General features: G+C 35.7%; 1 protein-coding gene across 1 annotated transcript in view; it reads left to right on the top strand.

Annotated features, from left to right (window-relative positions):
- LOC150096566 (AP-1 complex subunit gamma-1-like) overlaps positions 1 to 24,965 on the top strand; it is a 449,674-nt gene that overhangs the window by 304,205 nt on the left and 120,504 nt on the right. Inside the window, exon 16 of the mRNA XM_090408538.1 lies at positions 16,276 to 16,380. Coding sequence (XP_090264664.1) covers positions 16,276 to 16,380 — 105 coding nt within the window. The remainder of the gene's footprint in view (positions 1 to 16,275; positions 16,381 to 24,965) is intronic.

The raw sequence follows: 24,965 nt of genomic DNA, 5'->3' as shown, positions 1-24,965 counted from the left end.
CTTGTTGTTCTACATATACCCTTTCCTCACAGAGGTCCTCACACTGCTGGCAACCACCCTAGTAATCACTTCATGGTCACCAACTGGATGATGATTTGACACCTTGTTTATAATTACATCCTCTCATGAGATGGTCAAATCCAAGACCCTCAATCCTCATATGCCCTCTGTTACATACTGTCTGAGGTAGTTGTCTCTCAAAAACGCGCTCATTTTCTTTACTTCCAGTTGCTCTCCCATCATCCCAGTCTATATTATCATAATTAAAATCACCCATAATGATTACCCTTTTCTTATTTGCTTGGCCAATTTGATTATTCATTTCATGGTCACTACTGTCCACATTACCAGATCTATAACAACATCTAAGTATTTTATTCTATTCTCTATCTCTCTCTCGCACACACGCGCGCGCACACACACACACACAAACAAACACCATATTGCCTCAAAACCACTGGCACTATTCCATTCTTGCATCCCTACCTAGTATGGACATAACTCTTTCTCTATCGTCAATAGCACTCCCCCTCCCTTTTTACCATTTCTGTATCTTCTTGAAACAGCATATCCTTTCATCTCTATTCCTGTCAGGATGTCATCCTCATCCAATCATGTCTCACTTATTCCAACAATTCTTGGGTGAACAGACTCAATGAATGCAACCTTCATTTTCCTTGTTTCTTATGCTTCTAGCATTTGTATACAAACATAGCAGCTCATTCCTGGATCTATAACTAGTTTCACTGATATTACTTATTTGATGTCACTTCTCCATGCCTAACTTGAGCCATTTCTTTTTCTCCTTATTCATCTTAGAACCTTCTTCAAATCCAACTGTTTTCCCTTGATCCCGGGTCATCCCCTTCCCTTTTTGTCTACACATGCATTCATATCCTCTTGGAGCATCAACCTTTCTCATGCTGTGTTCCCCTGTCCATCCTGAGCCTCCCCATTTCCCTGTCTATCTCATACACCTATTCTCTCTTTCTCTGTACTCATGCCACTCACTTCTTCATTCATAACCACCTCTTCAATCTCTCTTGTCTTATTCTCCCATTCTTCAACATTGATTCCCATTTGATCAGATTCATTCTCAGCACTCACTTCTCTACCTCCCAGCAGCAGTCTCTCCAAGTGACTTGCACCAAAACCATTCAAATGCAGTCCATCACTCTTATATGTCCTTCAAATTCATTCCACACATTAACAAATTGCACTCCTTTCTCCTCACATATTTCCACTAACATATCATTCATAATCCTTGCTCTCCACTTCATCTCACCACTGTCGTACCTGGGCAACATACTCACTACCTTTCCTATCACACTATTATCTTTTAATCATCTCAACAACCTCCTGATATCCAATCTGACATATTCTTGGTTCCCTGTCAGGTCATTGATGCCTATTACAACTACCAACTCTTTTGCTCACTTCTCATATCCAGTGCCTCACTCACTCTACCTCCAGGAAAACAAACCTGGTGCATCCTCTCATCCTGCACACCTCTAATAATTGAATTACCATGCAACAGCACTCATGGATCTTTCATTACCTCTTTTATATCAATATTATCCATTTTCATAATTTTCACTCTTCCATACATATCTCGAATTCTCTTAACTTCATTCCGCATCCATTTCATCTCTTGCCTCATCTTAACCAACTCAACTTTCAAATCTTGCATCACATTTTCACTCTCCCAATTTTGTTATCAGCTTGTTCATACATGCTTGTTCACAGCGCTGCTTGCCATTTTACCTTTAACTGCACTTTGTTTTTTAACTTCCACTACATTTGTATTGCTTTCGTCCTTCTTACCATCGATTGTTAAGTTTAGCAGATTGTTCGTTCTCTTTTTCAGAATTTTTTTAAATAACTAGTATTTTTCTATTCTGTTATCTCTCAGCTTCTAGTCAATAAATTTATTTAATGATATTTATGTATATTTATACAAATAAAGACATTTAAATTAATGTGATTCCATTATTAATATGTTATGATGATATCTCTCTCTTATGTCTCAATTTTTAGAACAAAAGGTGAATCTTATCTAGATGAATACAAATGTTTCTGTGGTTTAGCAGTTCTTCAGTTAATTTTTGGTATTCAGATTATATGTTTCTAAACATATAACAGGTTTAATAAAATAAACAGTACAACCCAACAAGTTTCATAGGTCGTCAGACTTATATCATGAAGGGTACGAAAACTTATATAAAAAAAAAGACAAAAAAAGAATTACACATAACAGAAGTTATCAGAACTTCACAATTAGTACAATACAAACAAGTGACCAGAAAAAAACATTGTATTAATTACTCTATATGTATTGGAACAATGCTAGTTGTTGCTATCATGTTCTGTGGCATGATGTGTGTCATATCTCAGGTCCACAGTTGTTAGATTTTTGATGAAGGCATACCAAACCTGGTGTAGAATTAAGCCTTGGTTTTTATTATGAAACTTCTATAAAAGTTTTGTAATAAAACTTTTTATGTAATTTTGGTTTATGGTTTTAAGAAAATCCAGAAAAATGTGTGTGTGTGCATGCACTGACTGACCACAGATATGAGAACCTTAGCTGGCAATGTGCCAAGAAGAGTCTAGAAGAAGATACATTTGCTCTGTATGCCAAGAACTTGTTCAATACCAGTTCAAGAACTTATATGCAAAACCATTGAAATCTTACAACTGGAAAAGTGGGCGACTTTCCTTTCTTCTAAAGCCATACTACTTAGAACATAATCTTCCCTGCTTAGCTGTACGTTAGAAATATTACTGAGATTACAGAAGCTGAGGAAAAAAAAATACACCAGTTATATAGTAAACCTATGCAACAATTCTTTTGTTCCAGCTGCCTTTTTTAGCCAAGAAGTTAAAAAATTAACTTTCTTCAATTCTCAAAGAAGCATGGAGGCTTTGTGCTTCCAATGTTAAAATTCTATTATTTAAGCAGTACAGCTTCAAAAATCAATAAAATAGACCATACATGTGAAGGCCTTTTTTCATTACCACCTGGGTTTTCATCTCCTGCTATCTGGAATAAATTATTATAATGGTCCAAGTGCCGAGATTGTTCCTGAATACAATACTAGACTACATATCATACTTAACTCTATGAATGCTATAAGCATTTTGGCACTGACATTCTTTCCATTAATAATAGTGAAACTTAGTATTCAAAATCTGTAAACTCTTCCACCACAACATTTAACAGTTGCTACTAACAATAACACTTTTTTAATAACTTAGTGAAGTTTCAAGGATACCCTAACCTCCTAGGAGAGAGCTTGGAGAATTGCATGTGGTTGCCTTCCTACAACTGCCATCAGATGGAAGTAGTTTAACATTAAGGATCCAATCCACAGCAGATGTCACATGTGGCAGTATACATTCTACAGCTGCCATCTTGCCATGTGTATTTGGAATTGATTATGTAATGTGTAGTGAGTACTTCATTACTTACAACAGAACAGGTTCTCTTTCTTTACGATACCCCCCCCCCTTCCACACGCATCTTTCAGCAATGGGAAAAGAATTTTAATTTTTCTAGTTAATGACTTTTAGTATCATTTATATGGAAAGTTAGGAAAACCGATGGATTTGAAAACCAGCAGTATGACGTACAAATGCTTTACAATATTGTATTATGGAAATTGATTTAGTATAATGATTTTTTTTTTTTTTAAATATATATATATATATATATACTTAGAAAGAAGTATTCTAGGAGATACCAAAATTTTGGTTAGATGGTGTAGACCAGTAAATTAATGATACCAAAAAATTATATTCTTGGTTTAATCCTTTATCCAAGTGTAAGCAAGCAAGCTTGCACCTGAACTATTTATATAACTGGTATCTTTAATTTATAATATAACCAAGTGGGAAAACTTTCAACAACTATCTGTCTCTAATCCAGAGTATTTTAATAATAAGGTGTGACACCTTTTGGCTACTTGTATACGTAAATATGACTTCTGCATTGCTTCAACCTTATCACCTCTGGGTCTGGCTCCCACTGATGAGACCTCAGTAAAGGTCGAAACTCGTCTGAGTAATGACTCTTCCCATAAAACATAGTATTATGCATGTCCGTAAGGATATGTGCTTTGCATTATGGAATACTAAGGCAATTATGGGATATATGAGTTACCCCAGTCCTGAAAATGGTTCAGGTGCAAACGTCTTTGCTTACACTTGGATAAAGGATTACACCAAGAATATAATTTCTTAGTATCGTTAATTTATAGTATAACGAAGTGGAAAAACTTACAACAACAATCTCTAATCCAGGTGTAGACCAGTGTTTCTCAAAGTGTGGTACACATAATCCCAGGGGTATGTGAAAGGTCCTCAGGGGGGTACGTGACAATTTTCGGCTATGCATCATTAACGCATGGAATCATTGTTAAGAAACAAAGAATTATTTTAAATGTATATATTTCTCAATAAATTATATATGATGTATGAATTCTCCTACTCAAATTGTGATAACTGCTTAATTTGAATAGTTTGCAAATTCGCAGGCAATTCACATGTGAATATTCATTCAGCTTCGTATTTGAATGTACATTGCAAGCCTGCAACAATACGAAAAGCGTATGATAGCAACTGATAAAAAAAAATAATTATATGAATCAATAGTAGATGTAATTAAGATAGTTAAGTAGACATTAATCAATGTGCCTCATTATTTGATCATTTTACAAATTTGTTGTTAGTAAAAATAACGATTAATAGGTTTGTACTATTTTTACAGTGATATAATTGATTTAATAATGTACAGAAGTTATAATACCTATAATAAATATTATAATTTTTTTAGCTTTCAAATTCTTAAGTATGGATCATTGGTTAAAGACTCAATTTATAAAATGCACAAAAGAGAACAGAACAATATAGCAGATACAAGTAGCTGTAAGCAACAAGAAAACATTGATGCTGTATCTGGATCAAATGAAATTAATAAGGGTGTGTTGTCTGACATCTCTAAAGAACCAGGCAAATGATGAGAAAACTTCGTAAGTACGATATGAATTACTTGAAATGTGGATTTTCATGGACAGGAATTCAAGAGGAACCTATTCCATTATGTGTCATTTGTGGTGAAACTTTAAAAAAATGAAAGCATGAAACCATTTAATTTAGATCACCATTTTGATTCGAAATATAATGAATACAAGGACAAACCTGTAAATTTTTTTCAAAACTAAAAAATTTAAAAGAAACTCAAAAAATGTTGTTGATCATGTCAGGAGATGAAAATATGAAGGCCTTAGATGCTTCATATTACATGTCGCTATTAATAGTAAAAAGTGGTGCAGCAGAAACAATTGGTGAAACTTTGGTCAAACCTGCAGCAAAAATAATAGCAGAAATTATGATTGGAGATAATGTAAAAAGATCTTTTGATCAGTGCCTTTCAAATAGGATTATTCAACGAAGAATCACTGAAATGGCTGAAAATATAAAATCCGATATATGTAAGAGTTGTTATTATGCATTGCAGATCGATGAATCCATCAACTTTACAAATTTTTCAAATTAGGTGCAAAAAAAAAAAATTAAAAACTTCATGACGACCTTTTATTTTGCCAACACTTGCCAGAACATATAACAGAAGAAGAAATATTCAACAATATAAATACATTTATGCATCAAAACAGGCTTGATCAGAAAAATTGTGTTGGAATTAGCACGGACAGAGTCCATGGTTGTATCTAAAAAAGCCCTTTTTTTTGATACAACCATGTTTCAAGGATTTAAGCTGTTGTACTAGATGCAAAGATGACACTGCTGCATACACAGAGAGGTTTTGGCTACACATATGATGTCTACAGACCTAAGAAAAGATCTGGATGAAGCTGTAAACATCATAAATTGTATTAAAGGCCATATTCTAAATGCCAGACTTTTCTCTCAACTTTGTGAAGAAATTGGAAGTAATCACACACAATTTTTTTTCCATGCTGATGTTTGTGAGCTTTCTTGTGGAAAAGTCCTTACTCATTTATTTGAACTTCAGAATGAACAAGTTTTTCTTGATATATTTGAATTTAAAAAATATTTACATAATTAGAAATGGCTCAGTTAATTAACCTATCTGGCAGATATATTTACTGTTTTAAATAATCTGCCTTTACAAGGCAAGGCAATTTTTACATTTCATGTCAAGATAAAGTGAACACCACATTGGCAAAGATGAAGTTATGGCAAAAGTGGGTTGGTAATGGAGAATTTGATGCATTTCCATCTCTTCATAAATTGCTTGCAAGTTCAAATTAACAAATTGATGATGATGTGAAAATTACTATCATGCAGCATTTACAAAGCTTACAAAATGAATCTAGAAAAGTATTTCCCTGAACTGGACATTAATATTAAGTGGATAAGATACCCTTTCAATATCAACAAATCTATGCCAAAGGGTCTGTTGCCAATAGAAGAAGAACAACTTTTAGAATTAGCTTCTGATGGTTTCCTAAAAAATAAATACAACAAGAATACGTTATCATCTTGGTTACAAATACAGAATGAATTTCCTGAATTAACAGATAAAGCCCTAAGGTTCATTTTTCCATTTCCAAGTTCATATCTATGTGAAGTTGGATTTTCGGCCCTCGTAGATATTAAGACGAAGAAGAGAAACCACATTATAGGTGTTGAACTGCATCTTAGATTGAAATTAACAACTATAGAACCAAATTTTGCTGAAATTTTATCCCACCATAAGGAATTTCACTCCTCTCATTGATGATAAATTATTTAAATTAAGTAAAAAATTTATAGTACTCAATAAATTTTGTTCTATTAAAAATAAATCATATTTTTTTGTTTACATGTACATCTAAATTCAAATAAAATAAACATTTACAATGAAATGTACTTATTTATTTATTTATTATTTTATATTATTATTTTGTAAGGGGTACTTGGTAATAACAAAAATTTAAGAATGGGTACACTGATATCTGAGTATGAGAAACACTTTTGTAGACCATCCATGTTATGCAATATTTACCAGGAGGAGATAAAAGTCTTTTTTTTTAAAATGAGAGCCTTTTAAATGGTTCCATCCTATTAGTTCACTGTGGTCTTATGGTCAGTTGCAGGGATGACTGGAAAGCAATCCCAGGCAGAGAAGGCACTCAGAGTGGTTAACAAACACTTAGATAAAGCTAACAAACTGGGTACCAATCATGTCTGAGTTTTAGATTCAGTTAATCTTTTGGTTGTTCAGCTGCATGAGACTGGTGAAAAAGGATAGCTTTTGGCTACATGATTATATAAAAAGTTGAGGCCTCTCTCTCTCTCTGTCTTTTCTTTCTCCTAATACTATCGATCTTCTCTCTTGTATCTCTATACTAATTATTCTAGGCCTTTGATGACCACTCTTTTACTTTTTTCCCTCAATAAAAGTTGGAAACCAGCCTGGATAGGGACCCTTCCTATAATGTCATTATAATAATATAATAATATCCCATAACCCTAATATCATTATACACATTTGAAAGGACACGTGTTTGCATTCTGGAATTCTGAGACCAAGAATTTCTGCAGCCCTCAGGATGCTTTAAGATAAGAAATTATAATACAAAAGAAATCATATTCCTGGTTGTTGAAAGTTTTTCTATTATAAATTAAAGATACTAAGAAATTATATACTTGGTTTAATCCTTTATCCAAGTGTAAGCAAACAAAGTTTGTACCTGAAGTATATTCAGGACTGGGGCAACTCATGGTAAAGGTGGTATGACTTCACAGCCTTAGTGTCCCATAATGCAAAACACATCTCTTTGCAGACATTTATAATGCTATGCATTATGGGAAGGGTCACTACCCAGACCAGTTTTGACCTTTATTGAGGTCTCGTCAGTTGGAACCAGACCCAGAGGTGATACCAAGGTTGAAGTAATGCAGAAGTCATATTTTCATATACGAGTTGCCAAAAGTGTCACACTTTATTATTATAATACTCTGGATTTAGAGATAGTTAGTTGTTGAAAGTTTTTCCACTTGGTTATGCTATAAATTAAAGATGCCAAGAAATTATATACTTGGTTTAATCCTTTATCCAAGTGTATCTGGATTAAATGAAATTAATAAGGGTGTATTGTCTGACATCTCTAAAAAGCAAACAGAGTTTGCGCCTGAAGTATTTTCAGGACTGGGGCAACTCATGATGCTAAGGCAAGTGATGTGAAGTCATACCACCTTTACCACAAGTTGCCCTAGTCCTGAAAATACTTAAGGCGCAAACTTTGTTTGCTTACACTTGGATAAAGGATTAAACCAAGTATATAATTTCTTGGAGAAATATAGAGAGATGCAAGTGGATCTGCACATGGTGTTTATAGACCTGGAAAAGGCATACGACAGAGTGGCCAGGCAGGAGGTATGGAGGTGTATGAGGAAGAAGGGGGTGTCGGAGAAGTGCGTGAGGTTGATGAAGGAGATGTATGAAGGAACAGAAACTAAGGTCAGGTCTAGTGTCGGCATGACAGAAGGGTTCCCTATTGTCATAGGGCTACACCAAGGGTCAGCTCTGAGCCCCTACCTCTTTGACCTGGTCATGGATGTACTAGTGGAGGATGTCAAGAAGGAGGCACCATGGAGCATGCTGTTTGCCGATGACATTGTTCTATGCGAATCATCCCAAGAGAAGCTTGAAAATACCCTGGAAGAGTGGAGAAAGGCATTGGAGGAGAGCGGCATGAGAATTAACCAGGTGAAGACTGAATATATGTCAATGGGGAGTGACGAGGATATCGTCATACGACTACAGGATGAAAGGCTAATTTCAGGGAAGAAATTCAAGTACCTTGGGTCGGTTGTCAAGAGGAATGGTGACCTGGATGAGGAAATACAGCACCGAATAACATGCGATTGGATGAATTGGAGGAAGATGAGCGGGGTCCTGTGCAACAAGAGAGTGAGTTGTAAGAGGAAAGGAAAGCTCTATAAGATGGTGGTGAGGCCGGCGATGCTCCATGGTGCGGAGACATGGCCTATAACCAAGGCACAGGAGAGGATGATGGAAGTAGCGGAGATGCGGATGTTGAGATGGATGATTGGTGTGACAAAGAAGGACAGGATAAGGAATGACTACATCAGAGGGACGGTTAAGGTGGGACCAATTGGCAAGAAGATACAAGAAAGTAGGCTGAGGTGGTTTGGACATGTTGAGAGGAAGAGTGAGGAGTATGTCGGTAAACGAGTGGAGTATATGGAGTTGGAGGAAGAGAGGCAGGCCCAAGCTCAGGTGGAGGGATAAGATGACAGAGGATCTTAGGGAGAAAGGATGGAGTCCGAAGGATGCTCTGGACCGGAGAACTTGGAAGAGGAAGGTTAAAGATTGGTGCACCGACCCCGTTTAACATGGGATAAGGCAGAGTGAAAGAAGAAGAAGATTCCTGTATCCTATACCCATGCGTAAGCAAGCAAACAGATTCTACTAACATGATGTCAACAGCATCTGTATAGAAGCAACTTTAATCTTTAAAGGTATCCGTGGCATAACTATAAAACAACAAAAATTGCAAGATAACTACAGTAATAAACTTTATTCTTGTTGAGAGGCTTATACGCTGGTTAGACATAATAACTAATATTTAAGGAATTGACAGCGTATACTGGAAATATAGATTAAATAAACTTTAATATACACTTTCCGATATTTCGGCGAACGTCACGTTGCCATCTTCTTGGGAACTTACTAAAAAGACACGTGCACACAAGTACTAATACAACAAATGAGACTGAGGCTAGGACGCTAGCGTTTTCCTAAAGTCCTGATGGTGCCCCCTGGCGGGCTATATTGGTAATTCTTGGCGTTTGGGCTGAAGTTCTTTTGATAAAAGTTTCCCAAATTTGGGGCAGTTTCATGCATCCAAATTTGTTGAGGTTTGGCATGTTCCTAAGGGCCGAGGCTGATTCCATGAATAGTCTTTCGTACTTGAACTTGCTGCGGTGTATTACTGTGGCTTTCTTCCATCTTATTCTGTGGCGAGTATCCAGAGCGTGGTCTGCAAGCCCAGAGTGGCTGTACTGGTGAAATCGGATGTAATCCTTGTGTTCTGAGATTCTGATATTTGCTGTCCTGCCTGTTTGGCCAAAGTAGGACAGTTTACAGCTGCAAGGGACCTGGTATACACCAGGTAGGTCTAGGGGAAGTGGTTGGTCTTTGCTGGAGTGGATAAGGGATGCCAGTTTTCTATGTGGTCTGTAACAGGTGGTCAAGTCATGTTTTTTTAAGATTTTATTGATTTTTTCTGAAGTGCCTCTGATGTAGGGAATAGTGATGGATTTAGAGTAATCTTTTTTTGTGAAGGGGAGGGGGTGGTGGGTTGTGGATAATTGGGTTAAGTATTTTTTGGATTTTTTGGAGGGGGTAGCCGTTGCCTGAGAAAGTGTCACGGATGTGATTTAGTTCAGTGGTTAGGGCTTGATCATTAGAACAGATTATTTTTGCCCTGTTGAATAATGTTTTAATAACTCCATATTGTTGTGAGGGGGTGTGGTGGGATTGTTGGTGAATGTATCTGCCTGTATGGGTGGGTTTTCTATAAACTGAGAAAACCAAGGTTCCATCAGGTTGGCGGGTGACTAGTGTGTCTAGGAAGGGGAGGTTATTGTTTTCCTCTTAGATAGGTTAACAACAGTGTTGGTTTGTAGTTTCGACATATCAACAAGTTTGATAAATTAACAAAGAACTCGGCGTCGAAACTACAAACCAACACTGTTGTTAACCTATCGTCAGCTACCTTAAAGCCAGAAGCAATCCACGCTCTGTCACGTGGTCACAACTTCGCCATTGCTCCTAGGAAATTACCGGCCGAGGAATTAATGATTCAAATTGAACGCGGGATTCGCCAACTTCCAACCCACATCGCCAACGACATTAGATTGGATGTAGCCTGTGTTCTCAATAAAGCAAAACCTCCAAAATCCAACATATCCATTAGTGAATACAAGGCACTACAAGAATTGAAGAGAAACAAAAAAATAGTGATCACCAAAGCGGATAAGGGGAACGCCACTGTGGTACTCAATCTTAAAGACTACACAGGTAAGCTCAAGGCTTTATTATTAGATCGCTCCACTTACCTCCCCATTGATTACAATCCCACCAGCTCACAAATTAGAAAACTCCATAGGCTCCTTAAGAAGGTCACTTCTTGGCCTGTGGAGATTACCAACAGACTAAAACCCTATAACTCTAGACCCCCCCCGCATATATGGGCTCCCAAAAATACACAAAGAAAATGTGCCATTACGTCCCATAGTGGATGGCATTGATTCCCCCACTTACAAACTAGCCAAGCATTTAGCCAAAGCGCTCTCACACTATACTGGCAATACACCATCACACATAAAAAACTCAGCCCACTTCAAAGCCAGTATAGAAAACCTTACACTCCAACACAATGACATAATGGTCAGTTTTGATGTCTCCTCCCTATTCACGAATGTCTCTCTCAAAGAAACCTTAGAGCTAATCCAAGCTAAATTTCCTCCCGATATCTCAGCCCTATTTCAGTTTACAATGAACTCAGGCTATTTCGTTTGGCAGGAAAAATTCTACAAACAGATAGAGGGGACAGCCATGGGTTCACCACTTTCCCCACCCTTGGCCAACTTTTTCATGGAGATGTTTGAAGAGAAAGCCTTAAACTCAGCCCCACAAAAACCTACCATATGGTTTCGCTATGTTGATGATGTTTTTGCTATTTGGCCACATGGCCCGGATTCACTCCTCTCCTTCCTAACACACTTGAACAACCAACACCCTAGAATCAAATTCACCCTGGAAAAAGAGGAAAACAATAACCTCCCCTTCCTAGACACACTAGTCACCCGCCAACCTGATGGAACCTTGGTTTTCTCAGTTTATAGAAAACCCACCCATACAGGCAGATACATTCACCAACAATCCCACCACCCCCCCTCACAACAATATGGAGTTATTAAAACATTATTCAACAGGGCAAAAATAATCTGTTCTAATGATCAAGCCCTAACCACTGAACTAAATCACATCCGTGACACTTTCTCAGGCAACGGCTACCCCCTCCAAAAAATCCAATAAATACTTAACCCAATTATCCACAACCCACCACCCCCTCCCCTTCACAAAAAAAGATTACTCTAAATCCATCACTATTCCCTACATCAGAGGCACTTCAGAAAAAATCAATAAAATCTTAAAAAAACATGACTTGACCACCTGTTACAGACCACATAGAAAACTGGCATCCCTTATCCGCTCCACCAAAGACCAACCACTTCCCCTAGACCTACCTGGTGTATACCAGGTCCCTTGCAGCTGTAAACTGTCCTACTTTGGCCAAACAGGCAGGACAGCAAATATCAGAATCTCAGAACACAAGGATTACATCCGATTTCACCAGTACAGCCACTCTGGGCTTGCAGACCACGCTCTGGATACTCGCCACAGAATAAGATGGAAGAAAGCCACAGTAATACACCGCAGCAAGTTCAAGTATGAAAGACTATTCATGGAATCAGCCTCGGCCCTTAGGAACATGCCAAACCTCAACAAATTTGGATGCATGAAACTGCCCCAAATTTGGGAAACTTTTATCAAAAGAACTTCAGCCCAAACGCCAAGAATTATCAATATAGCCCGCCAGGGGGCACCATCAGGACTTTAGGAAAACGCTAGCGTCCTAGCCTCAGTCTCATTTGTTGTATTAGTACTTGTGTGCACGTGTCTTTTTAGTAAGTTCCCAAGAAGATGGCAACGTGACGTTCGCCGAAATATCGGAAAGTGTATATTAAAGTTTATTTAATCTATATTTCCAGTATACGCTGTCAATTCCTTAAATATTAGTTATTAAGTAATAAACTTTAATGAAAGTACAAATATTTTGTACTGAAAATAAAGTACATCATCAATGTTTGGAAATAAGCAAATCAATGAACAGGAATACAAGTACATACAACAATCCATTTACCAATTAAAAACAGTTGTTGCATGCTAGAAATTAATAGTAATAATATAATTAATAATGTAATATTAATAAATAATAATTTAGGTAAAATTAAATTCTACCTAAACAATTAGTAAACTGATTGTTGTATGTACCTTGTATTCCTGTTTTATGATTGGCTTTTGTGTTCACACACTGGTTATACTGTTATTTTCAGCACAAAATATTTGTACTTTCATAAAAGTTTATTAGTGTGGTTACCATGTAATTTTGTTGTTTTAAAATAACCTAGTTGTGAAGATATCTCACATGCAGACTTAGTTTGCTTACACATAGGATTAATTATAGGATTAGAAGAGAATATGATTTCTTTTGTATTATAATTTATCTTAAAGTTTTTTGAGGGCTGTAGAAATTCTTCGAAAAAAATTCAAAGGTTGGTCCACCAGAAATATGAGTATACTATGTAAAAATTCTGAAGATAGATTAAGAATATATAAGTCACAGTGTTTTGTAAATTGAAAAGATAATGTGGTTATAAGTGTTTCAAGTTATAATGGACCAAAGAGGTGCGAGAGATTAGGGGGTAATTTTTGGAGGTCAGTAACATTCCTTGGTTACTGCACTGTTGAGTAATAGTGTAGTAAGCAATAATGTGAAGAATTGATTTTTATTATGGCAGGCTAGGAATGAAGTGGTTTGTCAGCAGTGACATTATTTTCACCATAATTAATGATATGCTTTACACACTGGAAGGGAGTGTGCCTGTGCATTATGGAATAAGTTTAAAGCAGTGTGGAGTCGCCTCCTCTCTGTGTAGAAATGGACTTGTTTAAAAGATATTTCATATACAACCTTTTGTTTGATTATGCACTGATAAAATAAGTTTGAAAATGAGAATATAATTTCTTGCTAATTATAATATACTTTCCATCCCAACAAAAAAAAAAAAATAGAGCAAAATGATCTCATGAATTAATTTTAATTTAAATAACAGGAATGAACATATCTGATAAAAACAAAAGAAACTTGGTGCTTTTGTGATTTATAATACTATAATGTTAGTATTATGGTATTACTATAATAATATAATGATATAAGTGAAAAATGAAAAATTGAAATATTTTTCATTTTTATAACCTAAAGTAGGTTAGGTTATAAATATAACTTAACCTACTTTCATATTAATAAAACAAAATGTTACAAAACCAAATAAGTATACAGTCTTTCTAAGATGTTTTTCCTTAACTCCTACACACTCAAATTGCAAATCCTAAAATGTTGGATCTCTTACTGAATCAAATGGGGATGCTATGTCAGCGAATTAAGGAGAAGTATGATAGGTATTTTATAGATTAGAATCTACTGGTTATTGCTCAGGCTCCAATAAGGTGCATGAACAGTAAGACCATTCAATTTATTTCTAGTTGCTGACTAGAGGAAAGTTTTGATGATGTAAATAAGAGACTGATGGACAGCAATGTATGGTGGAGTTGAATGAAGAAGAAGGCAAGTGTCCACTGGCATATCATAGGACCTTATAGTTGGGCTGCTCTGCTTAATTTTTACATTAGTAATATCAGAATCTGTTTGGGAATGGGGAAGGAATCCTCTTATTTGTTCATGATGCTAAAGTAGTGAGTGAATTCAAGTTAGTACCTTAGTTGAATGATGCAGTAGTCCATAATAATCTGACAGTGGACACCATTAATTGTAATAATAATAAATGTGTAGATTAAATTGCATTGAATTTTTTTTAAATCTTTGTGTTTTGTACTAATGTAGACAACACTAAGATTTTCTAAATTAAATGTGCAGTGTAGATTGGCTACAGTTTGATATTACTCAACCCCAGATCCTTGCTTATTCATCATTGAAATATTACTGGTTGTAGTTTGCCTCATTAAATAGTACACTCATGCATATGTGTGTTATGTATATTCTGTTAATGTGAATATATTATATTCACATTACCTCATTTACGCTCCCATATTCACAGTATTTTCGCAATGCATTCCTCATCTACTACTCTCCATGTAAAAATAAATGTACCTGTTTTATTCCCTTTTTTCACTACATCTTTACACATCCTCCATGAATAGCCTTTCAGTCTTCCCTTGACTTTTTTTATCATTTCCACTGTATTAATATTATAAAAATCTCCTCGCTAACTTTAAATATCTATCATATTGCCTCTTTATCATCCTATTTCACTACATCTTTACACATCTTCCATGAATAGCCTTTCAGTCTTCCCTTCTTGCCTTGCCTCTTCTTATCATTTCCACTATATTAATATTATAAAAATCTCCTTGCTAACTCATCTATCATATCACCTCTTTATCATCAATCCACCAAAATCTGCAGTTTACACTCTTCCTCCTTCCCCCATATCCATTATTACAAAGTCCTGATATTATCTTGATGACTTGCTCTGGTCCCTCTCTGCTGGTTCCAAATCACAACTAGGTAACCAAATTTGAGCACATTAATGCATATATGGTCTGGCCAATGTTTTTATAGAAGGCACAACCTCCTTATCCATACATGTCAATGTACTCCTTATCATAGCAAAAATGCATTGTGTAGTTTTGCAATCCTTATGATGTGCTCTAAACTTCAGTCCGTCACCCTCAGTCTTGAATCTCATCCACTAATTGAAGTGCACTTCTGTTAGTGTGGGTATACTGCCTTATATCTCTGCATTCCAAATGCTTTGTTAATAATAAATGTGTAGATTAAATTGCATTGGATTTTTTTTAAATCTTCGTGTTTTGTACTAATGTAAGGCAAATTAACCACCCAACTGGCCTTGCATATATAATATCAATGTTGTCATGGATGCAAAATTCCCATCTCATTAAAATTGTGATAACATTAATAATCCATTGAAATAATATGGATATGAATCATGAAGTGATTGATATATTTCATCCACATGAATGTGTCTGGTTAATATTAAAAGTAGAGCCCCACTCATTTATCTAAGCCAGCAAACTATTTCAGTCTTCCTGAAAATAATTAACATCGGCAATGCTCCTTATAATTCTCTCAAACTTTGCATTATCAGCAAATAACTAAAGATTCCCATGTATATGCATTTTTCACGTCATCATTTACTGATAAACAAAAAATTTTTGATGAGATATCTCTTTAGACATTTGGAGCAAGATATCTTTCTTGAAAAGTTTTATTGCACTTCAGAAATTTATATACTTTCCATAAGTAACGAGGGTCATGTTTTTAATAAAACTTGCTTGATATTTATTAATTTGATTATTTTTGTTAATATAACTTTTTTTTTCCCTTCCAGAAGAGTGAAAAAAATTATTGATATTTTTGGTGGAAATATGAACGTGGAACTTCAACAAAGATCAGTCGAGTTTTCAACTTTGTTTTCAAGGCATGATAGTTTAAGGTATACTTTAATTTATCAAATTCAAAAATCTACAAAATTATGACAGTGTAATGTTTTTTTTTTTTTTTCTTTGTCATTTATACATTCTCATTTGCACTCTTTCTCTATTTATGTAAAATTTATCACCATTGGGATAATTTTGTATCCCTGCCTGGTCTTGATGTTGGATCAAATGCTTACTTGTTCATATACTTTAATTTTATATGAAATTAATACATGGCATTTGAAATATACATTTCTGTCACTTAAGAGAATTGAGATAAAAGAATCAGTAAATGATTAAAATGGAGCAATCAAAATAATAGTATCAACAGGTTATTTATTGATTACAGTAGCTTAATTATACTTAATTATACTGGTTGTTGAAAATTATAATTTTTTTTTTCTGAGAGGAAAATATTAATAAAAGCTATGGATTCTTAAAGATTATGAAAGTTTTTAGCAAGCCCTGCATTTCATTAACACTTGAAATAAAAGCAACAGCCTTTGGATGCTGCTATTATTGAAAGATGTGCAGATGTTTTAAGTAAATTTATGGAAGATCAAGATGCATCATTACTTGATTTCCTTACATTAATTGCTGGTCTCAGTAAGCCTTCTAGGAGAAAGCTCCTCTCTTCTTTAGGAGTTCTCAAAAGCACACTGACATTTCTCAAGATATTGCTGATACTGGAAATACCTATGTTGATGAAATTCAGGGGTTGTTAAAGAGTTATCTTCAGCCACTCTATCTAGCAAGAGTATATGAAATTATCAAAAATGGAGATGTTATTGTCTGTCTATAAGATTGATACAAAAACTTGTCAATGCATGAGGAATAGGGGAGAACAAGGAGTCACCCCTAGAAGTTGTGTAAGAGTATGGTTAATAAGGGTGTGCAGACTAGGTTTTTTACTTGAAGAGTGGTGAATAAGTGGAAAGGACTGCCAGAGGTAGTTGTGAGTGAATAAGTGGTGAATGGCAATGGTGAATAAGCGGAGAGTATAATAGGTGTTGTTTGAATAATGGTTAGTGTGGTCCTCTGCAATGATTCTTTTGACTCCATGGAGACATCAGCATAATAATAGAATGGTTGGGGGGGATTAATAAGTGAGGCCACCATTTTTAACTTTCCCACCTTTCCTTTTCATTTATCCATAACTTACTAAGTTATGGATTAATGGATAAATCACGTGTTTTCCATAACTTAAGTAAGGGACAAGAAGATGCCGGTTGAAAAATAAATACTTTGGGAAGATTAAGGTGGAGGTTATTGTTCTGTTGTAAAGATAGACTGAAATCCAATATATTCCAAACGAGGATAAAAACCTTGTTTATAGATTATGGTCCTTTACAGATGCTTCAATTTTTGGTATATACACCTAAGTTTCAATTATATGATCTGGTAGCTGTGGAATGTTTAAGTTGTTCATCCATCAACTCATTGAACATTTAGATGCTGTATGGTCACTTCTTTCATTGGTAATGTTCCACATCAGGTGGTCCTTTTGTATGCCTTTCTGGAGACGTCAACTCTCTGAATATTAGTCACTCCTGACACACAATCCATCCGTCTCAATGAAGGTCTATCCCCTCCTCTTTTTCCTGGAACTTTACCTTCTATTCCTGTTTTTGGAACATCCTTCTTCCATCCTTACAATGTGTCCAAAGTATATCGGCTTTCTTCTGTCAATGTCTTTAAGGAGGCTTAAAGTTCTGCCGATTTTTTCTAGCACCTATCCATTTGACTGCCTTTCAGTGTTGCCAGCAAAGGTTGGTCGATTGGTAGAGCATCTGCTATTAATAGCTCACGCAAAAAGTTAAGCAAGTTTGAGTGTGGTTAGTAGTTGGAAGGGATAAATCGTTCAATGCTGTTGGCACACACTCCCTCAATGAGTCTTTGGACTCCCTAGAGGTGTCACATAATAATAATAATAATAATATGATTTCCTCAGTAGCCTTCTGTAATACCACATTCAAAGATAACTATCCTTTTCCTATCAGACTTCTCTAGGCTCCAGGTTTTGCATCCATAAGTTGCTGTTGGAAAAACAGCTGCACATCCAGAATCCTCAACTTTGTTCCTGTGGAGATAGAGCTATCCAATTCAATCCCACCTTCCATTTATCCATAACTTAGTAAATTATGGATAAATGAAAGGTGGGAAAGTTAAAAATGTTTGTCTCACTTACTTATCCCCTAACCATTCTATTATTATGCTGTTGTCTTCATGGAATTAAAAGAATCATTGAGAGATCCACACTAACCATTATATTATTATGTACAACAAAGGTGGGCTGAAAAATTCTGATAAACACCAAGTACAAAATTTATATTAAATCAACTCTTTTTATATATCCTAAAAGAAAAAGAAAATTATTACAATTTTAAAAAACATGAGGGTTAAAGAGTTTTAAGATATGTTCTTTCTTGTGGTTATATCAGTTCAAAGAATCCAAGAACATCAATCCACCATTCATCACAACAAACCTGAAAAATCTGGATTGGCTCAGCACAGGATTGAAACTAACCACAACATCCTTTGGTCAAAAACTCGCCTCTTACATAGATCCCGCTATAAATTTGAATGTTTATTCAAAGAAAGCGTAGAGGCATTACTCCATCGTCCTAACCTGAATCGGAATGACTATATCTGTATCAAAAATTTGGGAAAGTCTAATCAGGATAACTCATTAATTCATATTAATTTTATGTTATTTAATATTATTAATTAATATCTTTATTTCAATCATGTCTCAATCATTAATTAATATTAATTAATATAAATAAGATATTAATTAATTCAATCATTAATTAATATCTTTATTTCAATCTGCTTAATAATATTCCCTTTAATACTTAGTGATATAACATCACGCGGCTTGTTCTATTTTTAAATGATCTATTGTTAGTATTCCACCTTGTATTTTTTAAAACTGTTCTTATAGTGCCACTGAAGATGGTCTGCAATTTTCAGACCGAAATATTTGGCTAATTAAATATCTTTCTTGTGTTTACTTGCTTATATTATTCGGTTATACCAGTTGCTTTGATATCATTTTTTTCTAGGTGTTTATTCGAACTTTTCACCCCACCCCTCCATGTGTGTGTGTGTATGTATGTGTTGTTATATTTAGATATTTTATATAATTACAAGGGGGGGGGCTATGCCCCCCCCTTGTTCCGGACTGGTAGGCTGATTCTCCTTGAATTATGATTACTCGAAAAAGGGGTTCTGCCATGGAGTTCTGGAGATACCAAGGCAGAAGCATTTGCAAGGTCATCTCCTCCTATAGGAGCTGCCAAACAGTGTGCCACCTTTTTATTAAATTACTCTGGATTATTAAACTAAATTTATTATAGTCTGACCAAGTGAAAAATAAACTTTCAACATCTTTCTCTAAATCCAGAGTAATTTAATAAAAAGGTGGCACACCATTTATTTGGCAGTTCCTATAGGAGGAGATGACCTTGCTAATGCTTCTGCCTTGGTATCTCCACTTGGGCCTGGCTCCCACTGAAGAGACCTCAATAAAGGACGAAACTAGTTCTGGGTAGTGGCCCTTCCCTTAATGCATAACATTATACATATCTGCAAGGAGATGTGTTTTGCATTATGGGAGATACTGAGATATGACTTGCTCCTATCTCAGCATCTCTTTGCTCCACCTTTGCAAGGAGACGCCTGGTGTTGTACCACTTTACCCCAGTCCTGAAGATACTTTCAGGCACAAACTTTGTTTGCACACACACTTGGGTAAAGGATTAAACTAAATTTGTTTATTCTGTTGTCTATTTCCATATTTAATTTACCATCTTCACTAAAAATCATGCTTAAGTAGCTGAAATGTTTTACTTATTCTATAGGTTCTCCATTCACAATTCAGTTGATATTTTCAATGCTTCTGCCTGTTTTCATTGTCTTTGTCTTGTTATTGCTGACCTTCATACCATATCTATTACAACAGTTATTCAATATATTCAGGGAATCTTGCAGTTAGCAGATTTATTTAGAAGTATAAATAAATGAAATATATATCAGATTTAATACCACTTTCCTTCATAATGTGATCCATATAGATAATGAATAACAGAGGGGATAATGTACATCCTCATCTGACAGTAGATTTAACATCAAACCATCTTCCTGTACTTCCTTCAGTTCTAACTGCTGACTTATAACTCAAATAAAGACTAAGTATTGCTTGATATAATGCCCCACTGATACTATACAACTGTAGCATTTTGAATAGCTTCTCTCTTGGCATCTTGTCATATGCCTTCTCCAGATCTACAAAACCCAAATACAGATCTTTGTTATATTCCCATGATTTCTCAACTATTTGTCATAAAGTGAAAATCTGATCCTGACAGCCTCTATTTGGCCCGAATCCAGCTTGTTCTTCACCAAGCTTCTCTTCCACAATCCTTCTCAACTGTATCTCAAGTATACTTGCATAAATCTTACCAGGAACACTCAGTTGAGAAATGCCTCTCTAATTCTCAAATTGTGTTATTTCCCTTTTTATATATAGGTACTATGAGAGCTCTACTCCAATCATCTGGAATTCTTCCCTCTGTCCACTGCCTTCTGAACTATGCAGTGAAGTCACTGTAAGACTGTTATACCTCCATACTTGAGCATTTCTGGTCGAATATCATCTACTCCTGCTGCCTTTCCATATTTCAGGTTTTTGATGGCCTTTTCTACTTCATGTATGGATATGTATTCCTGACTGTATGCCTGGTTAGTGTTTTTTACCACTGTGCAGTCATCACTTCTTGTTTCATTTAGCAGTTTTTCAAAGTAATTACTCCATACTTCAAGGATATCTTTTTCTCCTGTTTTCATGTCACCTTTTTCATCTCTAATTCCTTTTACAGCACTCTTTCCTCCATTTCTGAGCTTCAACAACCTCTAGAATATCTTGCCACCTCCCATATAATTATATGTAATTATGTATAAGGTCTATATTTCAAAATGAAATGTTACTTTAGCCTAAATGTCATCTTCCTGAAATCTTTATAGTGAATGAAATGCATAGTCTGTACCATTAAAATAAAAAATAACCTGAGGAATCAGGCAGTCAGTGCAACGGCAGTTATGGAACTACATATACAAAAGACATAAAGCTGAAAAACATGTCTGTAAGATAATGATTGAAGTAAGTCAGAGAGGGATCATTAGTAAGGTAAATTGCTCTCCTCTGGACTTTGGCAATTTATGGATTTATACAGAGTGAATACCTGGATTGGTGAGTACTTTGTCTTAAGCAGAAAAACACAGTTTTTTACATTCTGAGGAAGTTTGTAAACATTGCCTCAGTTGTGTGTATTCTTAGTATTAACTGTTCTACTTGTATTATCCTTATCAGTTTTACTGATACATTTTTCTAAAACTAATTTAACATGGGATAGATGAAAGGACATCTTCTTGTTTCAGCCTTCTTTTAATAGAAGATTCAGCATACTTCAGCAATAAATTAAAGATGCCAGGAAAGTATATTCTTGGTTTAATCCTTTATTCAAATGTAAGTAAACAAAGTTTTCCTGTGTAGTATCTTCAAGACTGGGCTTCTTATATATAGAGGCTAATGACTTCACACCACTAGCCTTAATATCCCATAAAGCAAAGCACACTTACTTTTGAATGTGCATAATGCTATGCATTATGGGAAGGACTACCCAGATAGGTTTCAACCTTTATTCAGGTGTGTTTAAGTGTGGGGATACCTTTCCAAAAACTCATGCAATCCCTCAGATACCCAGTGAGTGACCCAAAAGATCATTTAACCAGGTAGTTCTACTCTGTGACAGTCACCGAACACAACCCTTAGCAGTAGCTCCACCCACCCTACCACTGAGCAGAGCTGCTCATATCTCAGGGAAAAGCATCTGCTTCAGTGATCCCACCTCCATAGCTACTACGTCAGCGAATTTTTCCACATTCATGCAAAACCGCATCAGTGGGAGCTAGACCCAGAAGAGATACCAAGGTTGAAGTAATGCAGAAGTCATATATTTCCCATATACAAGTAGTGAAAAGTTATATCATCTTATTATTAGAATATTCTGGATCAAAGATAGTTGAACATTTTTTCACTGATGTCAAGAAATTATAGTTTTGGTTTCATCCTTTATTCAAATGTAAGCAAACAAAGTTTGCATGTGAAATATCTTCACAACTGGGCTACTTGTATGTAGAGGCTAATGACATCACATCACTTATCTTAGTATCCCACACAACAAAGCATGCCTCCTTTTGAATGTCTATAATGCTATGCATTATAGAAAAGACCACTACCCAGACCAGTTTTGGCCTTAATAAAGTCTCATCAGTGGCAGCCAGACCCAGAAGAGATACCAAGGTTAACTGTTACTATTCTGGCACAGTGAATTAATTAGACCTGTGGTTCTTTATTCTTTTGTCAGATTAGAAACAAAATTTCTGGATTATGGAATATTCTTGAGCACTTGGTTCACCCATTGTGGACTACTGACTACCATTGAGTCTTTTTTTATAAGAAAACAAACAAACAAAAAAAAACGACTTGTTCTGTATGGTCTTTTGGGATATTTGTGCCAGATCATAGGCTTGAGCTCTACAATCACTGAGAGGAATAGCATGTTCTTTCAATGTATCAGTTATCAGCTGAGCAATTTCTTCTCTTTTGTTGCTATAATCTTCAAACTTGAGGAATCTTTCTTGAATTTCATACTGCATTTCTTTTAAAAGTACATATCTCAAAAGAAATGTTGATGGGAAGAATCTGGTGTGGAATCTACTATTACTGCAAAGTACTTTGCAGATTGCCTCTCAAGCAAAATGTGTTGTGTCACAAGATCTGAGTATTCTGCAATAAATTCGTTTTGTGAGTCAGGATAGATAATGAACTTGAAGCTGCTCACTCCTTTTCTGTGACTCCTCTACACTTAGCACATGTTCCTGAAGGATGGGGTTACACATCAGTGGAACCCCCATCAGTGTTTAAATCACCAATTCAATAGGATGAACCAGTAAACCCTAGACCATGTTCTCCCAAGAATGGTACAACATCGATGGTACGCTTTAAAATATTGTACCATTTCACAGTTTTAATTTTGATTGACACTTCTAAGATTATGTCAACTCCTGTCCCAGACAGCCCTAGGTGCCTTTCTAGTTCTCACCAAGCTAAGTAACATTCTCTGTAACTGTTGCCTTTTTCATGTTTTGGGATCCTGTAGGATATTTTTCACCACTTCTTATTAGAATCTTAGCCTTCAGAGGATACCATTGCAGACTTCGATGCAAAAGTGCTAGTCTTGACTGTTTCCTGTCATCTCATCTTCCTTTTCCCTCTTTTACCTTGCGGTGTCGAGGGTTAGTTAATCATCGGACCTAAAGCCGTTCACAGGATAAGGTGGTCAGCCCTACATCCCTGGTGTATCCTATGTCCTGTAGTGTTGAGTCCTCAAGGCCAGTTTGCCTGCTTTGCAGGATGAAAAACCCCAGGATAAACTAGAGAAAAAAACCCTACTGTCCACGCCCAAGACCAGCTAATTTGGTTATGGCTGAGGAAGATCCTTCAGCTCCTCACATCTTCAACGGGAATCGATCCTAGGACACTCCTTCCCCAAGCATATGGTTGCGAAGCGCATAGCCACTAGGCTAACCACGCGGACTGTCTTGTGCCAAAATAATTGACATGAAAAACAGCAATATAAAGCTTGTTTCTGTTGACTTCAGACAAGCTAGTCTCTTACATTCTCCATTAGTGCTTTGAAATTTCAGTATGTTTTCTGTGAAAACTTGATTGCAGGCATCGTTTGGAAATTTTTAGGCAGAGGGATGTGACCATTTGTAACATACTTTTCTATTTCCTTTTTGACATGGAAACTCAGTTGTGATACATCCAATGTCAAGGCCTACATTATGATCACTACTCTCATCTTTCAAATTCACTTCTACATGTGTCTGTATGTCTGTTTCTTTCTGTTTTCCATTTTCATTTTCTGCACCTGTCCCTTCATCAAAATACTGTGCTCGATTACCCAAATCGACTGTTCCTTGTTTGGGGATGAGGTTTCCAGGCATCATCTTCTTACTCCAGTTCAGTGAAAGAGTTTTTGAAGCCTCACTTAATCCAATTGAAAGAGCATTTGTTGACCCCTTTTTTATTTTCCTCTCGTTCTTTTTTGTCTTTTCTTTTCTGGGCTCCTGATTTGTGAGAATACATTTTGGAGAGAGAATTTATAATTTAAACTTTTATATCTGAAAAAAAGGAAAAAAAGACAATAAGACAAAAAATATTATATATTAATAATTTAGTAGAAATAATGGTAGCAGTGGTAGTAGATTAGCAGTAGTAGTAGTATAAGTAATGTTATAAATATAATCTTAGCATAGTTGACATATTAATTATCGTTTATCCAATGAAAAGTGCCAATAAATTGTGGTCAAGGCAAAAAACCAATAATTGTCCTTCAAAATCTTTTTTACAAAGAATTTTATTTGAATTTATTAGACAAAGTAATAGCAAGTACTGCCTAAAAAAACAAGTCTCTCTCTCTCTATTTATATATTTCTCCCAATCTTCTCTTTATTTGTATGTGTGTGTGTGTGT

The sequence above is a fragment of the Typopeltis vanoorti genome, chromosome 18 (assembly GCF_054136105.1).
Source record: "Typopeltis vanoorti isolate ZY-2024b chromosome 18, IOZ_Tvanoo_1.0, whole genome shotgun sequence".
In the NCBI taxonomy this organism is placed as follows: Eukaryota; Metazoa; Arthropoda; class Arachnida; order Uropygi; family Thelyphonidae; genus Typopeltis; species Typopeltis vanoorti.
This window is presented reverse-complemented; position numbering and strand designations above follow the sequence as displayed.